This window comes from Sesamum indicum, linkage group LG10, assembly GCF_000512975.1.
Source record: "Sesamum indicum cultivar Zhongzhi No. 13 linkage group LG10, S_indicum_v1.0, whole genome shotgun sequence".
Taxonomy (NCBI): Eukaryota; Viridiplantae; Streptophyta; class Magnoliopsida; order Lamiales; family Pedaliaceae; genus Sesamum; species Sesamum indicum.
This window is the reverse complement of record NC_026154.1, coordinates 3,395,532-3,418,998: the sequence shown is the minus strand read 5'-3', so window position 1 is coordinate 3,418,998 and position 23,467 is coordinate 3,395,532. Positions and strand designations below refer to the sequence as shown.

The window sequence follows — 23,467 nt, the reverse complement described above, 5'->3', positions numbered from 1 at the left end:
TTCGGTAAATGATACATTTGATATCTTAAGTTTTTGTTTAGAATTATTTTAGTCCCTCAAGTTCATATTTTATTTTAGCATCCCTAAATTTTAATTTTTATCGTTGTTTGGTCCCTTTACCCATTTTCCGATGAAATTGTGGCTAGATTTTGACTTTTTGATGGGTAGACTGATCAATTTAAGTTTGATTTTATCATTTTAGTCCCTTAAGCTTGTAAGAATATTATCAAATTAGTCCTTTTTTAGAAAGAAAATTATTATTTTCATTTTATATGGCGAATTTGATATAATTATTTTATGTGAATAATGAAAAGTCTGGACTCCTATGAACATAATAATAATATATTGCTTAACTCAAAATAAAATAATCTCTTTTCTTTTTCATTTTCAAAAGCAAAAAAGAAAATTAAAATTATGAACAAATAAAATTCATCTAATATGAAAAAATGCAATTAAAAAAATTTAAGTCAGCTTTTTTGAAGATAAGTCGAAAAATTAACTACTCCAATTTTGAAGAAAAAATTGGCAAAATTTACATTTTAATTAGGTCATTTAGTGAATTTAAAATATATATAAAATTCATATTAAGAGGTTTTCTAAATATATTAAATCCACTAAAGTATCTAGTTTGAAAAAAAAATGCATATCTATGCTGCTTGCTGAAATTTAAATAATATCAATCAAAAATCCAAACAAACAAATAATAAATGCTTCCATCTTTAATAATAGGATGTGGAATATTTACAATATTCGCTGTGAAAAATTCAGTATACATCCCACAAAATACACTTAATTGTTTCCAAAAATTATATCCAGAAACATATTAGTAATCTAAAATAGACAACCAAAACATTTTGTACAAAGTCAATGAAAACAAATATCTATCTATACATAAATCAAATTAATATTGTCTAAGATACTTGCACAGACAACCATGAGTAAGAATACAAACCAAGTGATGGGGAGTCTTGCAGTTCACATACAAGGGAATGATCGTTATATAAATGACACAAATACATATGTGAAGCTCATTCATCGCTCTCTAATCAGAAAAACCATAAAAAGCATATATGCTTGACCGACTGGCTTTCTTGTATAGTATAGGAAACTCCACTATGTTGTAAGTTCCTTATAAGTAAATTTCAAATTGACAGCTTTTGATCTGCTGGTGGTTGTCCTCCAACGCTTTGATAGTTAGATCTCACATTCTGTAAGAAAGCATCGGATTAGTCCATGTACATAGGACTTTGATATGTCAATGTGGGGATTGTGATAAATCAATACCTCCAACAATGTAATATAGTAGAAATCCTCCATATGTTGCATTAGAGCACTTCCATCTCTAATCGACCGAAAAATATTAATTTCTGTATTCAATATGTTCTCCACAAGTTCTTTCTCACCTTTCATCTGTTCAAAAGATTCAATTGAATGCAACATTAGGACACAACTAGGGCAACTTCTTCGAAATCAGAAAGAGACAATTAAGAAATTGCAAGTTAGATTGTGAAATGAATAGAACAAGAAGGAAAAATCAAACATATAAAGATAAGCTTTTATATGATCTGCACATCAGGTGGACGTACATTGACAATCACTCAAGTTTCTCTTGATAGAATAATTTTTTTGCGTAACTACAATAGATCGATCACCTATTAACTAAGTATGACTATGCAATGTGTATAATATGCTAAAATTATAAATTTGCCCCAGTAGTGTGAATGCTCCTGGCTTTTTGATATTTCCCTTTCTCTACAACGAGCTAGCATGAAAATTTAAAGTTTATATTCTCCCGTAATGTAATGATTCTAGTTTCTGAATATAGACATATATAAGTACAATAAAACAACAATGTTTCCCTCGCTTTAAATGAATGGACCATTATGAGAGAATCAGACAATACAAAAATAAACTCGAACTGGTAATGCATAAAGAAAAGAATGAATAAGAACATACAAATTCACTGACAAGCACATCAGGTGTTGCTTCTCCAATAACATCACCTTGATATCCGTCCTCCAGAACATCCACATTATCCTGAAATAGGATAGTTTACAGTTTGTGCATAACAAACAGATTACCATAACAAACTGATTCAAAAGTTGCACAACAAAGTTACACACTTTATAATGCATAATTCTACGAAAATAAGATGTACAGAATTCCCTGATAAGAAATAGATTACACAGTGTAAGTAGATGAGGAAAATTCAAAAAAAAAAAAAAAACCTTATATAGAGGGCTAAATTGTATAATAAATAAACAAGGAGTTGATATCATGTCAAGTAACTTCTAGTGTCAACAATATGGTGATTCCTAAACATGAACCAATTTTAATATGGTTTTGTCGCATTTATATCAGAAAAATCAAAATATTCATTTCATACTCAACTAGTTTAGTAGTGTAGTAGTACTACTCTGGGCGAGGTTTCAAGCAAAATAAATGCTTCTGAATCTTTTCAGGGAATTCTTTTGTTAGTATTTTATTTTAAAAAAGGGGATTGGTGATTGAAAGAATATTAGGTTGATTAGTTTGAAATATGGAGAACAAGGCTAGATCAACAAAAGAGGAGCAAGAAAGCTAGAGAGCTTGGAGGAGGACAGTTAGTAGTTTACTGCATAATTTTTCTCTACACATTTCATCTTCCTTGAATCCTATTTGTACTAGTTGGTGGAAGGTTCTTGATCATATATTTGTGATTGCAATTAATGGCTTGCTCAACAAAGCCATGAACTATCTAGAAAATTTCTCAAAATTATCTAGGATCTCTTAGGTTTCGTTAAATATCTAAGATATTACTCAAAAAGACACTAATTTTAATACTCCTTTAATATGTTTATGGGAGACTCCAATATTCGTGCATAGCTCTTCGAATTTAATAAACATATCTGCCAGTTGTTTTTCAGTGCTGCAGTACTTGAGATCAATTACTCCTCTAGTGGTTGCTTCTCGAAGAGAGTGGTATTTGATGTCGATATGTTTAGTCATATTATGCTGCATTGAATTTTTAGTTATGCCTACTGCTGACCTGTTATCACAATAGATTGTCGTGGGCTCTTCTTGCTTCTCCCCCATGTCTTCTAGAATTCTTCTAAGCCAAGTGGCTTGATTTGATATTACAGCAACTGCAATGTATTGTGTCTCTGCTGAGGATTGTGCCACTTGTTTCTTGGAAGCCTATGAGAATATTCCGAAGCTAAGTGAAAAAGTATAGCCTGATGTGCTTTTCATGTCCTCAGCTAATCCCCAGTCACTATCTGTGTATCCTACCAACCTTACATCATTAGTGGACCTATACCATATTCCAAAATCTTTCGTACCTCGTAAGTATCTTAGAATTCTTTTTGTTGTTCCATAGTATACTTAGATCGAAGTCTGCATAAACCTTGATAGTAGACTTGTGGCGAACATAATATCTGGTCTTGTGGCAATTAGATATAGCAGGCTTCCAACGAGACTTGTGTAGATAGAGCCATCAACCTTCTCTGATCGATCTCCTTCTTGTACTTTTCGCCGGTGACCGAAGGAGTAGCATTTGTCTTGCAGCTTTCTATTTTCAACTTCTTAAGTAAGAGTCTCCTCTTTTGACATATAAATATTCCCTCTTTCTCTTGATTTATATTCAATTCCGAGGAAGAAATGCATTAGGTCAAGGTCACTCATCTCGGTTGTCTTCATCATGTCTTCTTATAAGTCTTGAATCATCTTCTCATTGTTTCCTATACATATGAGATCATCTACATATAAGGAAACAATTAGTGTACCATTACCTTGGCTCTTTATGTAGAGAGTAGGCTCTTCTGAAATCCTTGATCCATGAAGTAATTATCTATTCTGTTGTATCAGGCTCTTGGCACTTGTTTGAGCCCATAAAGTGCGTTCTACAACCTCAAAACTTTTTCTTCATGACCTTTTGCAACAAATCCTTAAGGTTGTTCCACATAGACTTCTTCGTCGATATAACCATTTAAAAATGCAGACTTTACGTCCATTTCATATATTTTCAACTTTTTATTTGTTGTCATAGCAACAAGGGCTCTTATGGTATCTACACGAGCTATTGGAGCAAAAGTTTAAGTGTAGTCAATACCTGAAAGTTGTAAATATTCTTTTGCTATGAGTCAAGCCTTGTGCTTCTGTATTGATCCATGGGCATTCAGCTCCGCCTAGTAGATCCACTTTACTCCTATTACTTCGTTGTATTTTAGCTTGCCTGCGAGCTCCCATATCTTGTTCTTTTCGATCATCTTGATTTCCTCCTTGTACCCATACTTTATGTTTTGCAGCTGCCTCAAAATTCTTTGGTTCCTCCATGACGAAGTTGCATGTTTCGTATATATCACTTAGAAGCTTTGTTCTTCCTGGCAGAGTTTCTTCCTCAGTCTCTTCTATTCATGGTGACCTCCTGGATGATCCTCGTGCTTGTTGATTCCTCCTCTCCATCTTTGCATGGTCTGTGCCTTCTTGTTGTTGTTGTGGTCGTGTTATTTTATAAATCATAATAGTTTGTCTTTCTATATTTTCTTCATCCCAGTTCCACATCGCATTTTTCATCGAACTCAAGTTTCTTGGTTTTTAGGTTGTAAATTCTTTGACTGTGTGTGTGTTGTAGCTGAGAAATCCGCTATAAACGATAAAGTGCGCATGTACTAACAGCATAAGGAAGTTGAACACTGAGAATCCTCTGTCGCACATTGTCGAGAATAAGCGTACCCAAAGTCCGTGAATCACGATGGCTCCCATCAAAACGTCTAAAATTACGCTCACGCCAGATGTGATAAACTAAGGAACCAAGTAAGGCACGATAGGATGCACAGATCATGTGCTTGCCCCTCCATCTGCTAGCAGCCACAACACGTCGGTAGGCCACGGTCGGTTCAGCCAAGGAAAGCGAAGTGTGAGCTATATCACCCGCAAACGACTTCTCGAATAGGGGCAGTGAAAAGAATAGGTGACTGTGATTTTCCACTGCACCGTCCATACAAAAAACACAGGAGCTATCCAAGTGTCCATGGTAAAAAGCTTACCAAGTATGGCTAGCCAAAGGACAAAGGTATTTCGGGGGATCTTAAAGGGGCCTAGAGTAGTGAAGACCAACCTACCTTGGGACTCTCAGCCCGGAGCGATCGGAGCACCATGGCTGACGTCGGAGTCACCATCCGAGCTCGCCATAAAATGCGGTCATTACCCCATGAATGCATGGAAAGGAATGTGTAATGTGCTGAATATCATAAAGGGTATATGTGGGATCGCAGGAGGGGCCAACGCCATTGCCCATCCTCAATGCAAGCATCAACTCTGTTTGTCAGCCGTGTATTCATGAGGCTCGGTCCATTTGGAAATTGTCGAATAAAAGGGCCTAATTCATGCCAGGGATCCTTCCATAAATAGAACTTTGCCCCATCCCCAATAACATACTCAACAAATGGTCGAATAAGGGGATGCAGGTGGAAGAGTTTCCTCCAACCCCATGAACTCCCTCAATCTGACACCGTCCAGATAGAAGCATCTCACAGTCTCGTGTGATAGATCCAATCCACCTAGATAACTTGCTAGCCCTATTACCGCGAATAACTTGCTACAGTTTAAGTCCCATATCTAGCTAACACCCACTATTCAACAAAAACAACACACCTACTATTCAGTAGACACCACATCCCACGCATAAGGTGGGGTCAAACCCATAAGGTCATAGGGTTTCAGTTTCGCCAACTGAATTAGGTCTCATTTGTCAACTGTTGATGTACAATACCCTCTTCTTCATAGAACTTGTCGAATTCTGAGTTGTTATATTCTTTTCCTTGATCACTTCTGAGGACTTTTATGCTTCGGCTACTTTGATTCTCCACAAGATTTTTGAACTTCTTGAAAATCTTAAAGACTTCGGACTTTTCTCCATGTGGTATACCCAGGTCATTCTGGAATAGTCATCGGTAAATAGGATGAAATATCTGTTTGCTCATGCGATGGAGTCCTTGTTAGGAGCAAATGTCAGTATGAATAAGTTCCGAAGTTGCTTTAGCTCTCGAGGAGGTTCTTGAAGGGAACGACTTCTTGTGTTGTTTCCCTTGTAAACAAGCTTCACAAGCTCCCTCGATAGCTTGGATTTGTGATAAATTAGTCATCATTTTCTTTTGATTTTGTATTTTTAAGCCTTGGAAGTAAGTGGCCGAGCCTCCAATGCTATAGCCATGACTAGTCTTGTGTTTTCATAGCTGCACCGCCCAAATATTGGAGTTGTATGGGAAAGCATGTGTGCTCCTTCATTCTTACTTTCACACTTATAAGAGTTTTATCTTTGTTGTCATAAATAGTGTATGAATATCCTTTCTCCATCATTAATGATGCGCATACCTTTTTCTTGAGTTGATAACAACTAATCCTTTTTCCTTCGACCTTCGCAATGTGGCTATCCCCGAGTTTGACGTTTGCCTTCAATGACTTGTCCAATTTCTGAAAAACTCCTTATTGTATGTCATATGGTTGCTAGCGGCACTATTAGGTAGCATCCCCTGTTTCTGCTACTGAGTTGCACATGATTTCCTTTAAGCTTAGAATCTTTTTCAATGACGCTTATGAGTAATTTTTCTATGACCCTCCTTTTTTTGTATATCCTCCCCATAGGCTTTTAGTTGATTCACCCATTCACATAGTGTTGTATGATATTCATCAATAGTCTCAGAATCTTTCATTTTCATATTTTCAAAATCCCTTCTAAGGATTTGAAGTTTAAAAATACGCACCTTGTCACTGCCTTGATATTCCTTCTGCAAAATGCTCCATACTTCTTTCGTAGATGTAGCAACACTCATTCTTGCAAAAATTATCTGCTGTTGATGTTTAAATGTAAAGCCTCCGAGTCCTTTGTTCGTATTCCCCGATTTACCTTTCACGATAGATGACGAAGTGGAACTATTTCCGACAAAGTGACCCCTTCTTCTACTATCTCCCATAGTTTTGAGATTGAAATAAATTTTCATTTTAATGGCCCAATAATCATAATTTTGGCTGAACAAAATGGAGACTAAGATTTGTTTGGCTAATGAGGACATGGTGGTTTGGACAATAAAATTAGTGTGATAAGGAAGTGTTTAAGATAAGAGTACACGCCCAATATATGATCGGACGTTACCTTTCTCGATAGATGACGAAGTGGAACTATTTCCGACAAGGTGACCCCTTCTTCCACTATCTTCCATAGTTTTTAAGATTGAAATAAAATTTTCATTTTAATGGCCCAATAATCATAATTTTGGCCGAACAAAATGGGGACTGAGATTTGTTGGCTAATGAGGACATGGTGGGTTTGGACAATAAAATTAGTGTGATGACAAAGTGTTTAAAATAAGAGTACACGCCCAGTATATGATCGGACGTGGCTCTGTGGCTCTGATACAACTGATACCACTACCACTGTTAGTATTTTATTTTAGAAAATAGGATTGGTGATTGAAAGAATACTAGGTTGATTAGTTTGAAATATGGAGAACAAGACTAGATTGGAAGTTAGATCAACAAAAGAGGAGCAAGAAAGCTAGAGAGCTTGGAGAAGGATAGTAGTTTATTGCATAATTTTTATCTATATCTTTCATCTTCCTACAAGCCTATTTATACTAGTTGGTGTAACGTTCTTCATCGTACATTGTGGTTATTTGTGGTTGTAATTAATGGCTCGCTCAACAAGCCAGAACTATCTAGAAGATTTCTCAACATTATCTAGGATTCTAGGTTTCTTTAAATATCTAAGATATTACTCAAAAACACATTAATTTTAATATCTTTGAATTAAATATAAGTAGTTAAATTTGAATTCTAATACTCACTGATGCACTTCTGAGATCTCCAGCTGCCAAATAAACTGGTTGAGCTACATGACAGTATCCCATCAAGCGTGGCACTGTTGGTATTATGTCCCTATGGTTTACAACTCTCCAACTGTCCTTCACTTTCTGTTATCACAAAAACACAGATCTATCTCAAGATAATGAGAAACATATCAGTCTGAAGACCTCAACTTCAAGAGAACGAACCTTCAGCTTGAAAACAACTGAACTAGATAAAAATTTTAACTACATCATAAGCCTTTTATTATGCACTATTCAGAGGCTTGCCAAAGTAGTACATGAAGATAGCTATAAGCTAGTGTTAAATATAACCCCATTATCCACTTGTTCCATTTGCATCTATACCTTTGATATATATCGACTCCATGTGTGAACCTTTTATACGTTGTAGAACTTATTTCTGTTTTCATCTCATGCCATTACACTTTGGTGTTCATCAAATGGTAAATTAGCTACTGTGACATTGATGGAAGTGATAAAGTATCTACATGTTTCAAACTCAAAAGAAAATCATGTGACACAACACATAGAAGCATCATCTGACACATCATCTTTAATGGTGCAACTTACCTCATTGTAGACTTCAGCAAATCTTCTGTTTCCAACTCTAGGAGATCCAAAATTATACATGGTCACAGAAATAGCTCGGTGCCTAGTCCCAACAATAGAGATAATCAAATAAGACGCCCAACAACTATACCAGTCGGGAAGTAACACAAACCAAAATAGAAACACTTTGGTGGGAAAAGAAGATAAAACTTGAAATATTTAAGTCATTGTTCAAAAAAAGAAAAAACTCAATATAATTTGTTGGAGAAAACAACAAATATTGATTAGCGATAATTTGGAAACTTCATGCATTATTCATCAATGATTAAGTGGACAAACATCTAACTAAAAAGTAGACACCAACATGTTGTCAACTTAAATGTATACAATATATATGTTTGAATTCACCATTGACAACATAAGTCCATGTCATTTAGAACTAGAATGAGAAAATGATTACTAAGTTGTACACATATGCAGAAGGAGATAATATTACCCACATTCACCTCGACTAGACTAGAAAAACAATCAGGACAAACTTACTTACAAAGAGACCATAGGCAAGAACAAAATTTAGTTGAACAGAGAACTCACTTTGCTAATTGACTTGATGACAGTTCAAGAGCCAAAAGTGTAGCTAATGCACCCCCCAAACTATGTCCCGTCACATAAATATGCCATTTGGGAAGCAGATCCGAAGAATCATCTCTGCTACAAAGAACATTTAATTAGTGGACTTTGACATACATGGAACACAAGTATGTCTAAAACAATAATTTCCTAATATCCAGTTCTCATTAAGAAAGGGAATACTTTTCAACTATGCAAGCTCAAAGAAAAACATACAGGCATGGTTTAACATAATTGTTTCCCCTTTCCTAAAAAGGAATTCCTTCTCCTTTTCAAATTGGCAAACATGCAGGCTATGATTAATCAGAAAAAGATAGATTACCAGAAGACTAGGCATTACTGAATCATATTAAACTAGAATGTAATATCAGCAATCCGTGAATTGAGTTTTCAAAAGCGTTACTGTTCTTTCGTCTAAAAAGCATGATTACCTGTGACCAATAGCCTGTTTAATGAGTGAGATAAGTCTTGTCCTAACAGAATCATATGCACTCAGAAAACCACTATGAACCTGAAAAAAAAGTTATTTATGAATGATAACTGGATTAGAAGTCCACATCCATGTGTAGTATGTGCTGTGTGCAGATGTAAAATTGAACTTAAAAGATATGAACTGTACCTGAACTTCTTGCTTAAAATCACCACCTATCCTTTCAGGATTTAGTCTGTACTAGCAAAATAGAAGTCAGTATAGCAACACTAATAAGCCTCTGGATCATGGGCGAACTGGAGATCCAATACATATGCAGATTTCATACTGTCATTTAGGTAGGAGGTCAACATATTTTAAAACAGGCACCTGTACATGCCAGACATGGTGTCTTGGTCGGGTCTAGAGACCCATGGGTCTTGAGTTGGGTTTAAGGGCCTAGGTAGGCTTTGGGTATAGAATAATTTTTTGGATCTTCATCAGGCTAAGATCCTACCCATTTACAGACCTAGTTTCAAGTTAATCACTAGTTGGCACTAGATATATCACATATGGAGAAATTCTCAGCATACTTCCCAAAAACTTTTAACAGGTTCTTATCAATATTTCAAATTAAAGGTTTAACTAAAAGATAATCAAGGGGAAAAAAGGAACAGGAAAAAATTAAAGCAAAATTATTGTAAATTAAATACATTACCCGGCAGGAACTAGCATCAAATCTGTCCGGAGATCTTTCCACCTAGACTGGAAAGATCAAATGTCAGCACACAAACCAGGAAACTAGAGATAACTTTTTCTGCACTGATTAGAGAAATTATGGAACCTACTTGTTCTGTTCCTCTGAAAGCTATAACAAGTCTTTTTCTTTCAAGGTCACGCCAAATTGCTACCTGCATCCCTTATAGAGTCCACAATCACTAAGAGAATTCTCTTTTGATCATATAACCATTTAATCAAATGATAAGACAGTAGTGATGTATATCTAGCATAAGGTGCTGGAAAGATCAGATAGAAACTTGCCTGAGTGTCTGTTTCTGAATTATCCAAGAAGCAAATTTTTTCAAACTCAGATTTAATAAATGTTGGATGGCCCAATGCATTTGCTAGCATTGCCCAGGCCTCCATGGCACTCTCAGCTGTTGAGAACAGTGCCCTCATCTCCTCAGCTTCCTTCTCATTCAGTACTAACCCATTCGGCTGACTTGTTAATGTTTTACTTTCTTCGACTCCAGATTCTTTGTTCAACTTAGAAACTGCAGCATTTACAACCATTAATGCACCCAAAATTGAGTCAGTTTGCCGTAATATATCTTGTGTCACTTTCTTAATGTCTGGTAGAGATGTCTGCGTTGTGTTTACAGGCGCTGATCCATCCTTTGCCTCATCAGTTGCTTCCTGATTACTTGGAGTTGCGAGTCCAGACTCAACATAACTTGCATCAGCAATTTCACGAGACTGCGAGCCAATATTCTTTAGTAAGTCAAAGCCTTCCCACTTTATTTTCTCAGGAGCAGGAAAACCAAGTTTTTGGACGACATTTTGATTGACAGAATCTGCTAACTTCTTCCAGAACTGCTTGTCAGACCATGAATTCTCCCCAACTTGACTATCTTGCGAGGATTTATGCATATCATCCATTTTGTGCTCCGCTTTATTGGTGCTTTGCTTTTGGCTTGTTTCATTTGTAGAGCCCTCTTTACTATTCTCCTGCTCTAGATGCTTATCAGTCTGTACGTCAGGATCACTGGAAGTTTTGTAATTGGAAAACCAATCCTTCTGCAGATATGAATCATTAATAGACTTTAGCTGTCCAAAAGCAAACTGCACGAACTCGCGTGCTTGAACAGTTTCTGACCCAACAAGCATCTTAAGTGCAGGCTCAAAACCATTTTTCTGGAGAAATTCAGTGACAACAGGAATTTTCCACCATTTCTTTTCCTCATCCATTTTCTCAAAACTCTTGTACTTGACCTGAGATGCATTTAGGAAGAAAAGTAAGTCATATACGTAAAAAAATACAAGAAGGGTATCTCAGACAGTCATGTATTCAGCTAATTAATCTATTCATGCAGCCATAAACATTTATTGCCAACACTATTTCACCAGATGTCGGAAAAACATGTTATAAGTTACACGAATTTGTGTTACCTTTTGTCCAGCTCAAGTTCAGAGAGCCATCAACCATATGAATTTTATCATTCTTAATTAAACTTTTTTTGCCCCCTAAGGTAAACTAGAATTACTTATGTCTAGGTAGGCTGTTTGGCAAGGACCAACCTGTTTATTGACAAAATTGAAAACAAGAAAATATTATAAGCAGTTTTAATCAAAGCAGAAAAAAGAGTATTACTCCCTTACGTTTTGAAATTAAGATGATTTGAATCTAAAACATGGAAGTCCAAAGTGTTTGCTTCTAAGAATAACTATGATTTTTTCCTTCTAAATTTGCGCGATAAAGAAGTTTATTGCATACTTGATTTTGCATAGTTCATTAGATAAACTAGTACTGTTTTATATCTTTGGATTGTCAAAAGTAGGAAATGCAAGGAGGATTTAGTATTTATTAAAGCCACAAAAGAGGAACAAGGACAATGTGAAAATATTGGTGTGAACCTTTAAGACATAATACGCTTTCATTTAATTGATGCTTAATCTAACTTCTAGCAAAGACCATAAGAATCCAGCTACAATTGAACTCTGGCTGGTAATTTCTTAATTCTTATAGAAATTTATGCTTAGCAATAGGCCAATAAGTACCAAAAATAATTAAAAGCTTTTTCACATAGTTGTACTTGGGACCTGCCTTATGAGATAGGATCTAGATTTTCCAGGGTTTCACCAAAGCAACTTACCTCTAGCTCTATCTTTCCGCCACCTCCCATCCCTTCCAAATCAAGAAGCACTTCATGCGAATTTCCTATCAAATACGCAGTTCGTCAATTCATTGGTGAGAGTTTCCTGCATAAAACAGATGTACCCTTTTCTGGAAATGCTAGAATATGCAGCTTATACCATGAAGTGAGGGCAAAATCAGGTCAGATTCATTTTTTTGTTAGTGGAATAATGTTTGTTTTTCTAATAAAATTTAGAGCTGTAGTAGAAATGACATCTTCAAGTCGAGCAGCTTTAGGCTAGATATAAATAAATCAGCGAAAACACTGATGTGATGCATGCAGTGAATAAAGCTTACCGTCACAAAGGTTTTCCAAATCAATACCGGCATTCCCCATGCGTTTGTGTGGAGTCACAAGATTTGCATCCCAAGCTGCAACCTAAATATTTTATAAGAAGAACTGAAACAAGCAAAGAGAAGTATTGCCCAAATTATAAGACATGACAATATCTAATATGAGAAATGGTGTACTTCTTATGAGAACAAAACAAACAACCTCCTGAGTTTTTCTTTCCCTTTTAAGAATTAACTTAAATTTGATTAAATTCTTAAAATGCGAATAGAAAATATAAAATTGATACTTAACATTATTTTACATGTTCTGTCATTGGACATAAATTAAATTTGTATACAGATGACCCTGGAGACTTGTTCGCGAACAATGTTTCAAGTAGTGTCTTGGAGTGAATAAGTCACAAATCTTACTTCAATTTTCCTTTCGTCGTTCGGCTTTGCAAAAATCCATATATGAATTTGGATTTAAGTGAACGAACAAAGGGGTAGGGTTTTCTCCTCTCATGTCCGTATCATTCATCTTAGGCATTTCAATTTGAAAGTCCATGTGTATAGCAATTTGGAAGTACCAGTACTTTATAGTTTAGATCAGACCTAAAATTGAATAGCTTTTGCTAAGCATGTAAAAGCCTGTGCATGTGCATTGACAAATTTCAACTTTAATGTGCCCTTGTCAAAGTGAGCAGAAATTGGCAACATCCAAATTTCAACTCAAGTCTAGCTTCAATCCTATTTCCTTTCTCTTTTCCAGCTGAAATCAATATAGGACTATGCCTTCGTTTTTCATCAATTACCCAGCAAGAGAAAGTTGAGAACATGTTTCCCTTCTCTTTGGTGAACTATTCTTTTTATTTTCTCTTCTTAGGCAAGCATGTTCATCTTTAAACCTGCTTTCTTCCTACTAGCACTTGGTGGTTTAGTGAGAATCAATTCCCAAATCAAGCTATCTCTTTGTTACTTTGCATGCCTTCTGCTTGTTAAATTGATCAAAAGATGGCCTTCATTTTTATTCTCCTAATTGATTACAGGATTCCCTCTGATTTTCTTTTCTTCCTGTGTATTTGGGTTCCAGAACTCTGCAAGACCATTGTGAAGAATTCAGACTTCTATATGTTTTTTGATGTGTTAAAGTATATCAGGGTGGAATGAAGACATCCCTAGCCAATGTGAACGCACACCTGTCACTGCTCCAAACATGACTCAGTGTAATCCTCATAGTTCACATACAATAGCAAGTCTGGCGTTATTAAAGCATTTTGTTAAGCATGATGTCCATCAATGAACACTCTTCTAATCATTACAAAACTTGCAAAAAATTGTATATAGATTACATTCTTCAATACATAATAACTAGACTGCAATTACTTGACTTAACTAGAAGAAAATAGCTTGGGTTAATAAGAAAGCAATAATAGAAGACACTTTATAAAGGTAACTATGGTGAAATGTGCTTATCAGGGGAGAGAGACGAAAGAAGGAACTACCATCAAATAGGAAAGAAATAATAGAAAACTATAACAACCTGAAGATTGTGCATTGGTGGTTGTTTGATGTTCAAAGCAAACTCCTCATTCCATGTGGGTTCTTTCGTCCTGAAATTTTTCGGTGAAAAATATCATTCAATGTATCACATGATCTTTAAAATCAATGCAACATGCTCTCTTAAGGATTAAAGTGAAAATTATCTAGTGCATAAACTATGAACAATAGGTGATCTAAGGACACAGTGCGCATAGTAAGTCAATGGATGGTCGGCTGCAAAATAGAATTTGTAATTTGCTAGAAGCAGAATTAAACAGATAGTTGCGTTTCATATCATATAATTTTGGCTTCTCAGCAGGGACTAACATGCACAATCTCTTATATGTTAACTTCTGAATCATTTGAAAACTGATATGAAAAAAGGGCAAAAACTGACCTATCTATGCATGCCACAAGGTTCCAATGTTAACCTAGTATGTTCATAAAATGGTACAAATTTCAGTTGCATTGAACCATGGGGCCAAACAATATGTCATTCCCATATGAAGTTGGCAGTTTTCTATCTTAGGTCAAATGCAGAATATCAGGGAGTAGGGGAACTAGTAAACCAACATACAAGCAACTTACCCCCATTTGACCTTGCTTTTGACTACTTGACAGTCCAATTGCACGATCACATATGGATCACTAGTTCCCTGAAAATCAGACAATGACAGTCATCACATAAAATCAATTAACCTCAAGGATGGATTTAACCATAGTATCATTTCATCCTCAAGCAATGATAATCTAAGCTCACTGCAGAAATAGCAAAAGGCAATCTGGTTGTTCTAGTTTCTGATGGGGAAAGAATTACAGAACATTACCCTACCCATGGATCCATTGCAGGAAAGTTGAAACCTTTCTTTAGCTTAACAAATAATTGGCCATCATAAATTTCTCGTAGAAATGACCTGAAAGTTTCAGTTAGATAAGGAAAGCATTAAAGCATCTGAAGGGCAGAAGATCATGCCTATTAAAACCTGGAAATCATCGCCTTATAAAAAGAACATGAATCTATATGCTAAGTAACTTATGTGCAATGCAATTAAGATATTAGCAAGGTCTATAGACAATGAGTAGACCCAGAGAGCAATTTTGCATTATTAAGTCTTAAATTCAGTACTAAATGCAAATATATATGGAATTTATGTCTTTCTGATACGGAATTTGTCATACTTGGCTTTCATGGAATATTTTGTATGCCAAAAGCTATTTGTTTATCCAACCAGAGTAGGAAGTTCTGAAGGACACAATAGCTAGTGAAGCTTCCAAATTCACAGTCCAGAGAAAGAAAAAGTATATATATATATATATATATATATATGTACTGAAAATGCCAAGATTTATCTCAGAAGAATCTCAAATTGCCAAGAAGATATGGAAACATATCTTAGACAGTTGATCTTCACAAACATCTATGACACATTAATTTGAATATAATGCTGCATATCAGATTGAATTCACATCGCAAGCCTTATGCTATGTTGGACTTTCACTTTTATGAGGAAAAATGGAAGTATCAGAAAGTAAATACAATGTACCACCACTTGAAATGAGAACTGTTTTCCTAACTAAGATCCCATGACCAAACATAGCCCACATAAACAGCCTTTTAAAACATCATGTTTATGCATTATGAATATTTTCATTTCCAATATGTTATAGTTATCTGTGATAACTGAATGCAAAAACTACATACTCTGAGAGGAACACTGTCTGGCACTTTGCTGCATCCATTTCACGCTGGCCAACTTTCTCCTGGTGAAAAATGTACAAGATAAGGAGCAAATTTAGAAAAAACTATGAATTACCAAGAACAGAAAAATAAATTGTAAGATCGAAGAAATATTAACATATCACAACCAGAGGAAAGAGGAAAATAGTAGAAATCTTTCACCAAATATTTTCCCATCAGCAGTTAACTAAAAATCATTTCAAGAGAGGCTGGTGCACAATTCTTTCAGTTCTACAATAGTGAAATTCCATCATACCCCAAATAAAAAACAACCCATTAACCAAGAACATGAATTTCCCAATTTCATCCCAATTTCTCGTCACGTTCCACAAAACAAGAAACCCACCCAAATAAGAAAAAATATGTACATATAGAAAAGAATTGATGAAATTAGAACAAGGGAAAATTACAGGCGGAGTGGTGTAAGCTTCAAATGCAAAACCAGCAAGAATAACAGCCAAGTTAATATCAAACGGAGGCCTCTCATTTCCACTCTCCGTCGAAACGGACTTCTCAATCTCAGCGCTGCTACTACTACTAGCACTTGCTTTGCAATAGCTAGTGAACCTTGAACGCAAAACCCCATGAAATTTCTTGGCCGAAAACAGATTCTTGGAGAGCAGAAGTTTCTTGGAGAATGAACAAGAATGAGGGTTCTTAAAGTGAATGAGTTTTGGGGAGTTCAAGGGCAAGAAATGGAGGTGGGATTGGAGAGTGGCCATGGATGAAGATGGACTTGTGTGAAATATTAATGTAAAAGGAAGAAATGTGAAAGCTCTATTGGTGATTGAATTCTTGGAGTAGTGCCGTATAGTCTTAAAGCACTTGAAACGAAAAGTGGTTGATAGAATGTACGCGAAAGTGGGAGGCGCCGGGCAACGGTCATATCTCCATTTTTTTATTTTTCATTTTCTCATAATTTTTTATTTATTTCAAAAAAAATGAGAAGATTACATTATGATTAGTTTTGTTTTTGGATTATTTTTGAGCTTTTGACGAAAACAGAGAGAAAAACTTAAACAAAGAACTATATTATTTATCAATAAATCTAGGACATGTAAATAATTATTTTTTTTAAAATGTCAAGTTAATTTAATATTTATCTTTATTTAATTAACTTAATTTTAGCATAACCTTTTTTTTAATTTTTTATAAAACTTATTAGACATGTTAGATAGTTAAAAAGAAATGTTCATTTTATAACTAAAGAAATTTAAGTAAGGATAAATTATATTTTATCATCCAACCATGGCCGTTTCTACACTTTATCATATAAATTTTTTTATGTCAACTTATCATCTTAATTGTTCTCTTGATTTTTCTGGTGGAAAAACTTCATGTAATATTTAAGAGCAATGTACGGGTAAAATATCACATCTCAAGTGCATATGATCCTTTTCCAGGGGAAAAATCACATGAAAATTGATCATATATGACAAAATATAAATTTTACAAAATTAAAATGATAAGTTGATACAAAAAAATAGAAAAAAATCCAGAGACCACTCTATGATAATAGGAATATTTAAAAATCCCCATATGAAAATTAAAGTATTGAATACCCCCTATGATATAAAATAAAGTCTAAAAAATATCCTCCGTACAGAAATTGACCTACACGCGTTTTTGACTGCAAATTTACTATAAAAATGCCTTTTTTGATATTTTTACCCTTCTCACATCTAATATATATAATATTACATAGTTATTAATAATAAAATATTATTTTATATAATAATTATTTAATTAAAATATTATATATATTTATTAATAATAAATATTATTTTATATTAATAATTATTTAATTATTTATATAATACAATATAATTTTAATTAAATTAATTAAAATTAACCATTCCATGCTAATCGAATATTAATATAGATATACAATTGATGTTTTTTTATGAATACAATAACTATTTCTATTCATACAAATTATAATGTTTTGAATTTATATTATTCAACAAATATAATATCAATATTAATCCTTATTTTTATTTAACTATTATAATAATTTATAATTAAATAATAAAATATTTTATCATTTTTGAAAGTTAAAAAAATTAAATAGTAATTTTTTAAATATTAGTGAGAGAGAGAGAGTGTGTGTGACGTCCCAAAGATTATAATACATAATTATAGAATTAATTGGTAAATCTTTATGAAACTTAGTTGATTAGTAAATAAATTATATGTCATAATTGGACTATAATAAAACTTGAACGGATTAAATTAGAGTTCGTTATAATATTTGAGAGCAAATGATATTAAGAAAACTAAGAAGGACGTAATGGGTATTTTAAGAAAAGTTCAAATTGAGGGGGAGATTATACAACTCTATTCTTTTCCTTAGCCTTGGTTTTTATTCCATTGAGTTTTTCCAGACAAGATTTTTAACGAGGCAGGATGTATATAATAAGAGGTATGCATTCAAAGGGGAGTATTACATATACATGTATATATGAATGCATATACATCTTGATATTCATTTTTATTCTCCATTATATTATACGCTTTTGTATCCCCCATGATGATTTATAATTATAATAGTTGTGGTGTATTTTGGTGGTCTATAAATACCATCATATATTTCATTTGTAGAAGAGTTTTTGAGAGAATAAGAAAGTGATTTGGATGAAGTACATATATTAATTTCTTTATATTTTATTATGAGTAATAGGCCAATAAACTTAGAATTTCTATAAATTTATAACACTTTGATTATATTTTGGTTATATCAGTTGTGGTTAAAGTATAGTTATTGGAAAAGTTGGGGGTTGGTTTAATACAATCAAAGAGTAGTGGTACCAACGGGAAATTTCTGCCTCCATTTATAATCTCAAAACCTGTGAACTTCTTGCTTGCATCCCAAACCTTAAAGCAAACACTGCTCTCCGTCTTCTCCCCTACCCCGACGCCGCCGAACCAGAACCACCACCAAGAAGATGGGTCGCGTCCGAACAAAGACTGTGAAGAAGTCCTCCCGGCAAGTGATCGAGCATTACTACTCGAAGATGACGCTGGATTTCCACACCAACAAGAAGGTTCTTGAAGAAGTCGCCATCATCCCCTCGAAGCGCCTCCGGAACAAGATTGCTGGGTTCTCTACTCATCTGATGAAGCGTATCCAGAAGGGGCCGGTCCGTGGAATTTCACTCAAGCTGCAGGAGGAGGAGCGCGAGCGCCGCATGGATTTCGCTCCCGATGAGTCGGCCATTAAGGTGGACCGCATAGAGGTTGACCAGGAGACAATTGATTTATTGGACTCGCTTGGGATGAAGGAGCTTCCAGGTGTCGTCCTTAGAGAGGACCAGGGACCGATCAATGTTGCGCCGCTGAACTACGGCCGCGGAGGCGTCAGACGGTACTGAGAGAGACGCGGTCTTTTCTCGGGTTATGTATTCCTTTAATAGTGGGTTAATTTGAGCTTTGTTGGAAACGATGTCTTCCGTTACTTTTAGAATATGTGTTAGAGTTTCTGAGACAATCACATCTCTCTTCCTGTCAAGTTTTTGCCGAAAGTATGAGATTTTTGCTAATTATGAATAGCAGTATCTCTTTTCTATTCTCTTGCTTGGTGGGATCTTTCATTGCCCATTGATGGAAATGCTAGCAACTCTTTTTCTCTCATAAGATTACATTCTGATGAGATGATCCGCGGTGGGATTTTTTATGTTGTAGTTCTCTTTTGGTGTGGAGGTCGTCTGAATGATCATGAAAATTTTTTCATTGGGCTTGGAGCTTTCTTTGGCTGGTCCTCATTGCTGATATTATCAGTTGGCACCTTCCCCTTTAGTCCTTATGGAATTGCACTTTAAATCAACATTGAACATTCTTGTGTTTCTCGGCTAGTTGGAAGAAACATGGTTCAATGTTGGTGTGGGAAATAACTATGGTGTAAAACATGACAGGAATTATCAATTGCACTTTTTCTCTAATTGTTTGTGGGATGGTGTTGCCTTGTTCTCTGCTCGTATCCATAGGATAGAGAATGTGCTTGTTATTTGTGGCTAACGATATAAACAATTATGAAATGTTGTTCAATTTGGTTTCATTTCTTACTTGGATTAATGGTTGAATTTAATTTGATAATTTGGCTGTTTGAGTTAATTTGGATTTTAATCAAGTTGAACACAGATTTTACACAGTTGATTTTCTACCCTCTGTTCTATTATCCTTTCACCAGTTGAATTGAACTTCAAATTCTATTGAAACAAAAAGAGATGTCCAAGATTGATTTGCAAACAGAATCGAGAACTTTCAGAATTAGTAGCACTTGCATATTTGTAATTGTAAATCTTCTGCAGATTGAGCAGAATTTGGGTATATGTACACAACCACACGAGTATGAATGGGCTAAACCTTCAGCCGGAGTAACAGTCTAGGGGGGGAGAAAGTGGAAGAGATGTCAACAATCACTCGCTCGAATTTGCAAGCCCAACCATATTAAGCATATGCCGATCTTCCTTAAATCTTTCCAGCACTGTACCTTTGATAACTTCCGGTCTATCCTGATAGCTCTTCGTGGAACCACTCCCCAGCATTCTATTACATATTTGGGAGGTGTTTGATAGGCATGGGCTGCCAAAAGTTGTGCAACTGAAGGTGTGCCCCTGTTTGAAGGTGTTTGATAGCATTTCTCCTCACATTTTTCTCCTTTTTAAGTTAATATTTATTTTTATTTAATTAATTAGTTTTAGCATAATCTTTTTTTTTCCATAAAACTTATTAGATTTAAATTTAAAGTTAAGTAGTTACCTACCAATTTTTACAACTTATTAACAAAATTATAAGTATTAAATTATTTCTCCAAATACTTTTTTTCACTTTTTATTTTAATTTTCAATTCGTAATATTTTTATTTATTAACAACAACTTATCAAGAAATTAGACCTGATACAGTTTACGTCAAAATATAGTACTACTTGATTTTAATGGTACATGTTCTTTTTTGTCTTTTACCAATAAAAAAATAATATTAGTACACCAAATACCCTAACTTTTTACAAGATGTGAAAATATCTCATAAATTTTAATCTCTTATTTTATTCAAATATATATCTTATTTTATCCAAATATTTAAGAATATTATTTTTAAAATAAAATAAAAGACTTATAAACTCCTACAACATCTTATAAGTTGTAGGAGGTTATAAGATGTTTCAAATAAATTTGGTGTTTGGCTAAGCTTTTTTAAACATCTTATAATGTTTTAGGAGCTTATAAGACGTTGGTTCTGATTTTAAAAATAAGCTTCTAAAGTGTTTGGATGAAATAAGATATTAAAATCTATAAGACGTGTAAACATCTTATAAGATATTGGGGTGTTTAGTATAATAAGGTCTTTAATTGGTAAAAAATAACTAAAATAGACATGATACAATTAGAATCATATAAATTGTTGTTTCTTGTTATATTTTGTTTTAAATATTTTTCGAACTCTTTTATAAATAGTACACATTAATTTAATTTCAAATAAAAATTTAGTAGATAATCTTTGTACAAACAAAAAAAAATGACAAATCAATACCTAAACTTTTGACTAAAAATAATATATATGTATATTCATGCTAATCGAATATTAATATAGATATATAATTGATATTTTTTTAATACAATATCTATCTATAGTTATACAAATTATAATGTTTTTTAATTTATATTATTCGATAAATATAATATCAATATCAATCTTATTTTTATTTAATTATTATAATAATTTATAATTAAATAATAAAATATTTTCTCTTTTTTGAATGTTAGGAGAATTAAATTGCAAAAAAAAAAAAAAATTAAATATTAGAGAGTGTGTGTTTGTGTGTGTGTGTCTGCACCCAAAACCCTCCAATTAAAGAAAAATGTAAAAATTCTAATAACCATCTAAAACTGTGTCACACCCTAAAACATTTGCTATGCTAAATTTAGCTCTTATTATTAAAACAATAAAGGAAGCCATAAGCCCTAAGACATCATGGGACTTGGTTTCACTTCTTCTCGCCCATCCCCAGACTGTTCTTCACTCCATCAATGGCACCCTGAGCCATGTTAACCACTTGCTCTCCAGTCTGCAAATCATAAAACAAATTAAACAATAATAATAATAATTTCTAAAAAATAATATTAATTTACATTAATTGCTATTTTTAGATTAAAATTTCATTCAAATTATTTTTTAGGGTTACTATCCCTCTAAAAATGTGAAATTACACTTTTTTCAATATAAGTTTTGAAATTGCATTTATGCCCCTTCTGAAAATTCATTGTTTACACATGTCTCATCTTTCGCTAGGTTTGGACTAAAAATGCTGACATTAGAAACAAACTTACATAAGTTTTTAAATTTTACCTATGTAATAATTTTGTACTTATAAGGAAAACAATGTAATAATTTTAAATATATATATATATTACATCTATCCTTTTATAAGTACAAAAATATATAAATGAATGTTAAATGAGTGGCGAAATTAAAAATTTAGATAATTTTTTTTTCAATATTGATATTTTTCATTCAAATCCTAATAGAAGTTGGTCAGATATAAATAAAAAAATTTTAAAAGAGATATAAGTGTAATTTTATTTTATTTTCTTAAAAAAAATATATTTTTGTATTTTTAGGAAAAGGCAAAACATAATTGAAAACCTGCTGAAGGAATCCAGCGGTTTCCTCCCTCGTTTGTTGGGCTTGGCCTTGGGTGTTCTCTGCAGCTTAGCTTTTTCCTGCTCCAATAATATACATACATGAAGAATTTATGCATTAAATTTTTATATAGTAAAATAGTAAAGGGACAATTATATCATTATTTTCTAAGATTTAATGGGATTACATATAAATTTTTTGTTGTTTGAAAATTACATTCAATATCCTCATTGTTTGTTTTCGTCCAGTATATAGATCTCTCCATTTGTCCAAATTCACAAGTTTTACTGATATTACTAAACAAAAATAAATTAATAAAAATTCTTATTTACCCTTGATTGATTTACTATTAAATTTAGTGCGGATCAACAAATATTTTTCTAATCAAACTACCATTATAAGAATGAAGATGTATATACTTATATGCATTAACGCCTTTGGAGATATACAAGGGTGATTAAAAAGATTCGTTATACCTACAGTAAGTCAATTTATTTTTATTTTTTTGTGCTAATATCAACAAATTTGGTGAATTTGGACTAACGAATGAATTTATATCTTGGATAAAAACAAACATCAATAATACTATATGTATTTTTAGAAATCACAAAATGTCTATGTATAATCATATTAAGCCCTGGGAGAGAACAAGGTAATTATCCTACTTAAAAAAGACAAGTTTTACGAAGTATAAGTTTGAAACTGAAAAAACAATAGAAAGTTGAGAATAAGTATCTGGAAAAGGGAAAATTCTAGCCCAAATTTAGTTCGATCAAATTTGAACCAATTATATGATACGTATAATATACTTATCGGGTTAAATCCATTTTGACCTCCTGTGATATATAAAAATATCAATAATCCCACTATGAATTTTCTAATATCAAAAAACACCCCCATATTACGAATAAATAATCACACCGCCCCC

The 23,467-nt window shown here is 33.6% G+C and overlaps 3 protein-coding genes across 5 annotated transcripts in view; 1 reads left to right on the top strand and 2 right to left on the bottom strand.

Annotated features, from left to right (window-relative positions):
- Positions 869-16,730, bottom strand: LOC105171832. Of its 3 annotated transcripts, none has more exons than XM_020697394.1 (18): positions 16,310-16,730; positions 15,864-15,922; positions 14,994-15,075; positions 14,750-14,817; positions 14,163-14,232; positions 12,644-12,725; positions 12,306-12,370; positions 10,474-11,424; positions 10,281-10,343; positions 10,151-10,197; positions 9,643-9,688; positions 9,455-9,534; positions 8,988-9,104; positions 8,415-8,496; positions 7,824-7,949; positions 1,957-2,037; positions 1,285-1,410; positions 869-1,208 (listed from the first exon to the last, which is right to left on the bottom strand). In XM_020697394.1, the coding sequence occupies exons 1-18, from the start codon at positions 16,619-16,621 to the stop codon at positions 1,143-1,145; spliced, it is 2,523 nt and encodes an 840-aa protein (XP_020553053.1). In that variant the 5' UTR covers positions 16,622-16,730; the 3' UTR covers positions 869-1,142. The 3 variants fall into 3 exon arrangements, with proteins under 3 accessions (XP_020553053.1, XP_011091375.1, XP_020553054.1); XM_011093073.2 differs by having other exon boundaries at positions 8,988-9,101; positions 16,310-16,728; XM_020697395.1 differs by lacking the exon at positions 16,310-16,730 and having other exon boundaries at positions 14,989-15,075; positions 15,864-15,905.
- Positions 18,746-19,537, top strand: LOC105171831 (40S ribosomal protein S17-like). The gene has a single exon (XM_011093072.2). It carries the CDS (start codon positions 18,845-18,847, stop codon positions 19,268-19,270), a length of 426 nt encoding a protein of 141 aa, XP_011091374.1. The 5' UTR covers positions 18,746-18,844; the 3' UTR covers positions 19,271-19,537.
- Positions 21,748-23,467, bottom strand: part of LOC105171829 (late embryogenesis abundant protein 1) — a gene marked incomplete in the record, with an annotated part of 2,618 nt that continues 898 nt past the window's right edge. Inside the window, 2 exon segments of the mRNA XM_011093071.2 lie at positions 21,748-21,964; positions 22,543-22,607. Coding sequence (XP_011091373.1) covers positions 21,884-21,964; positions 22,543-22,607 — 146 coding nt within the window.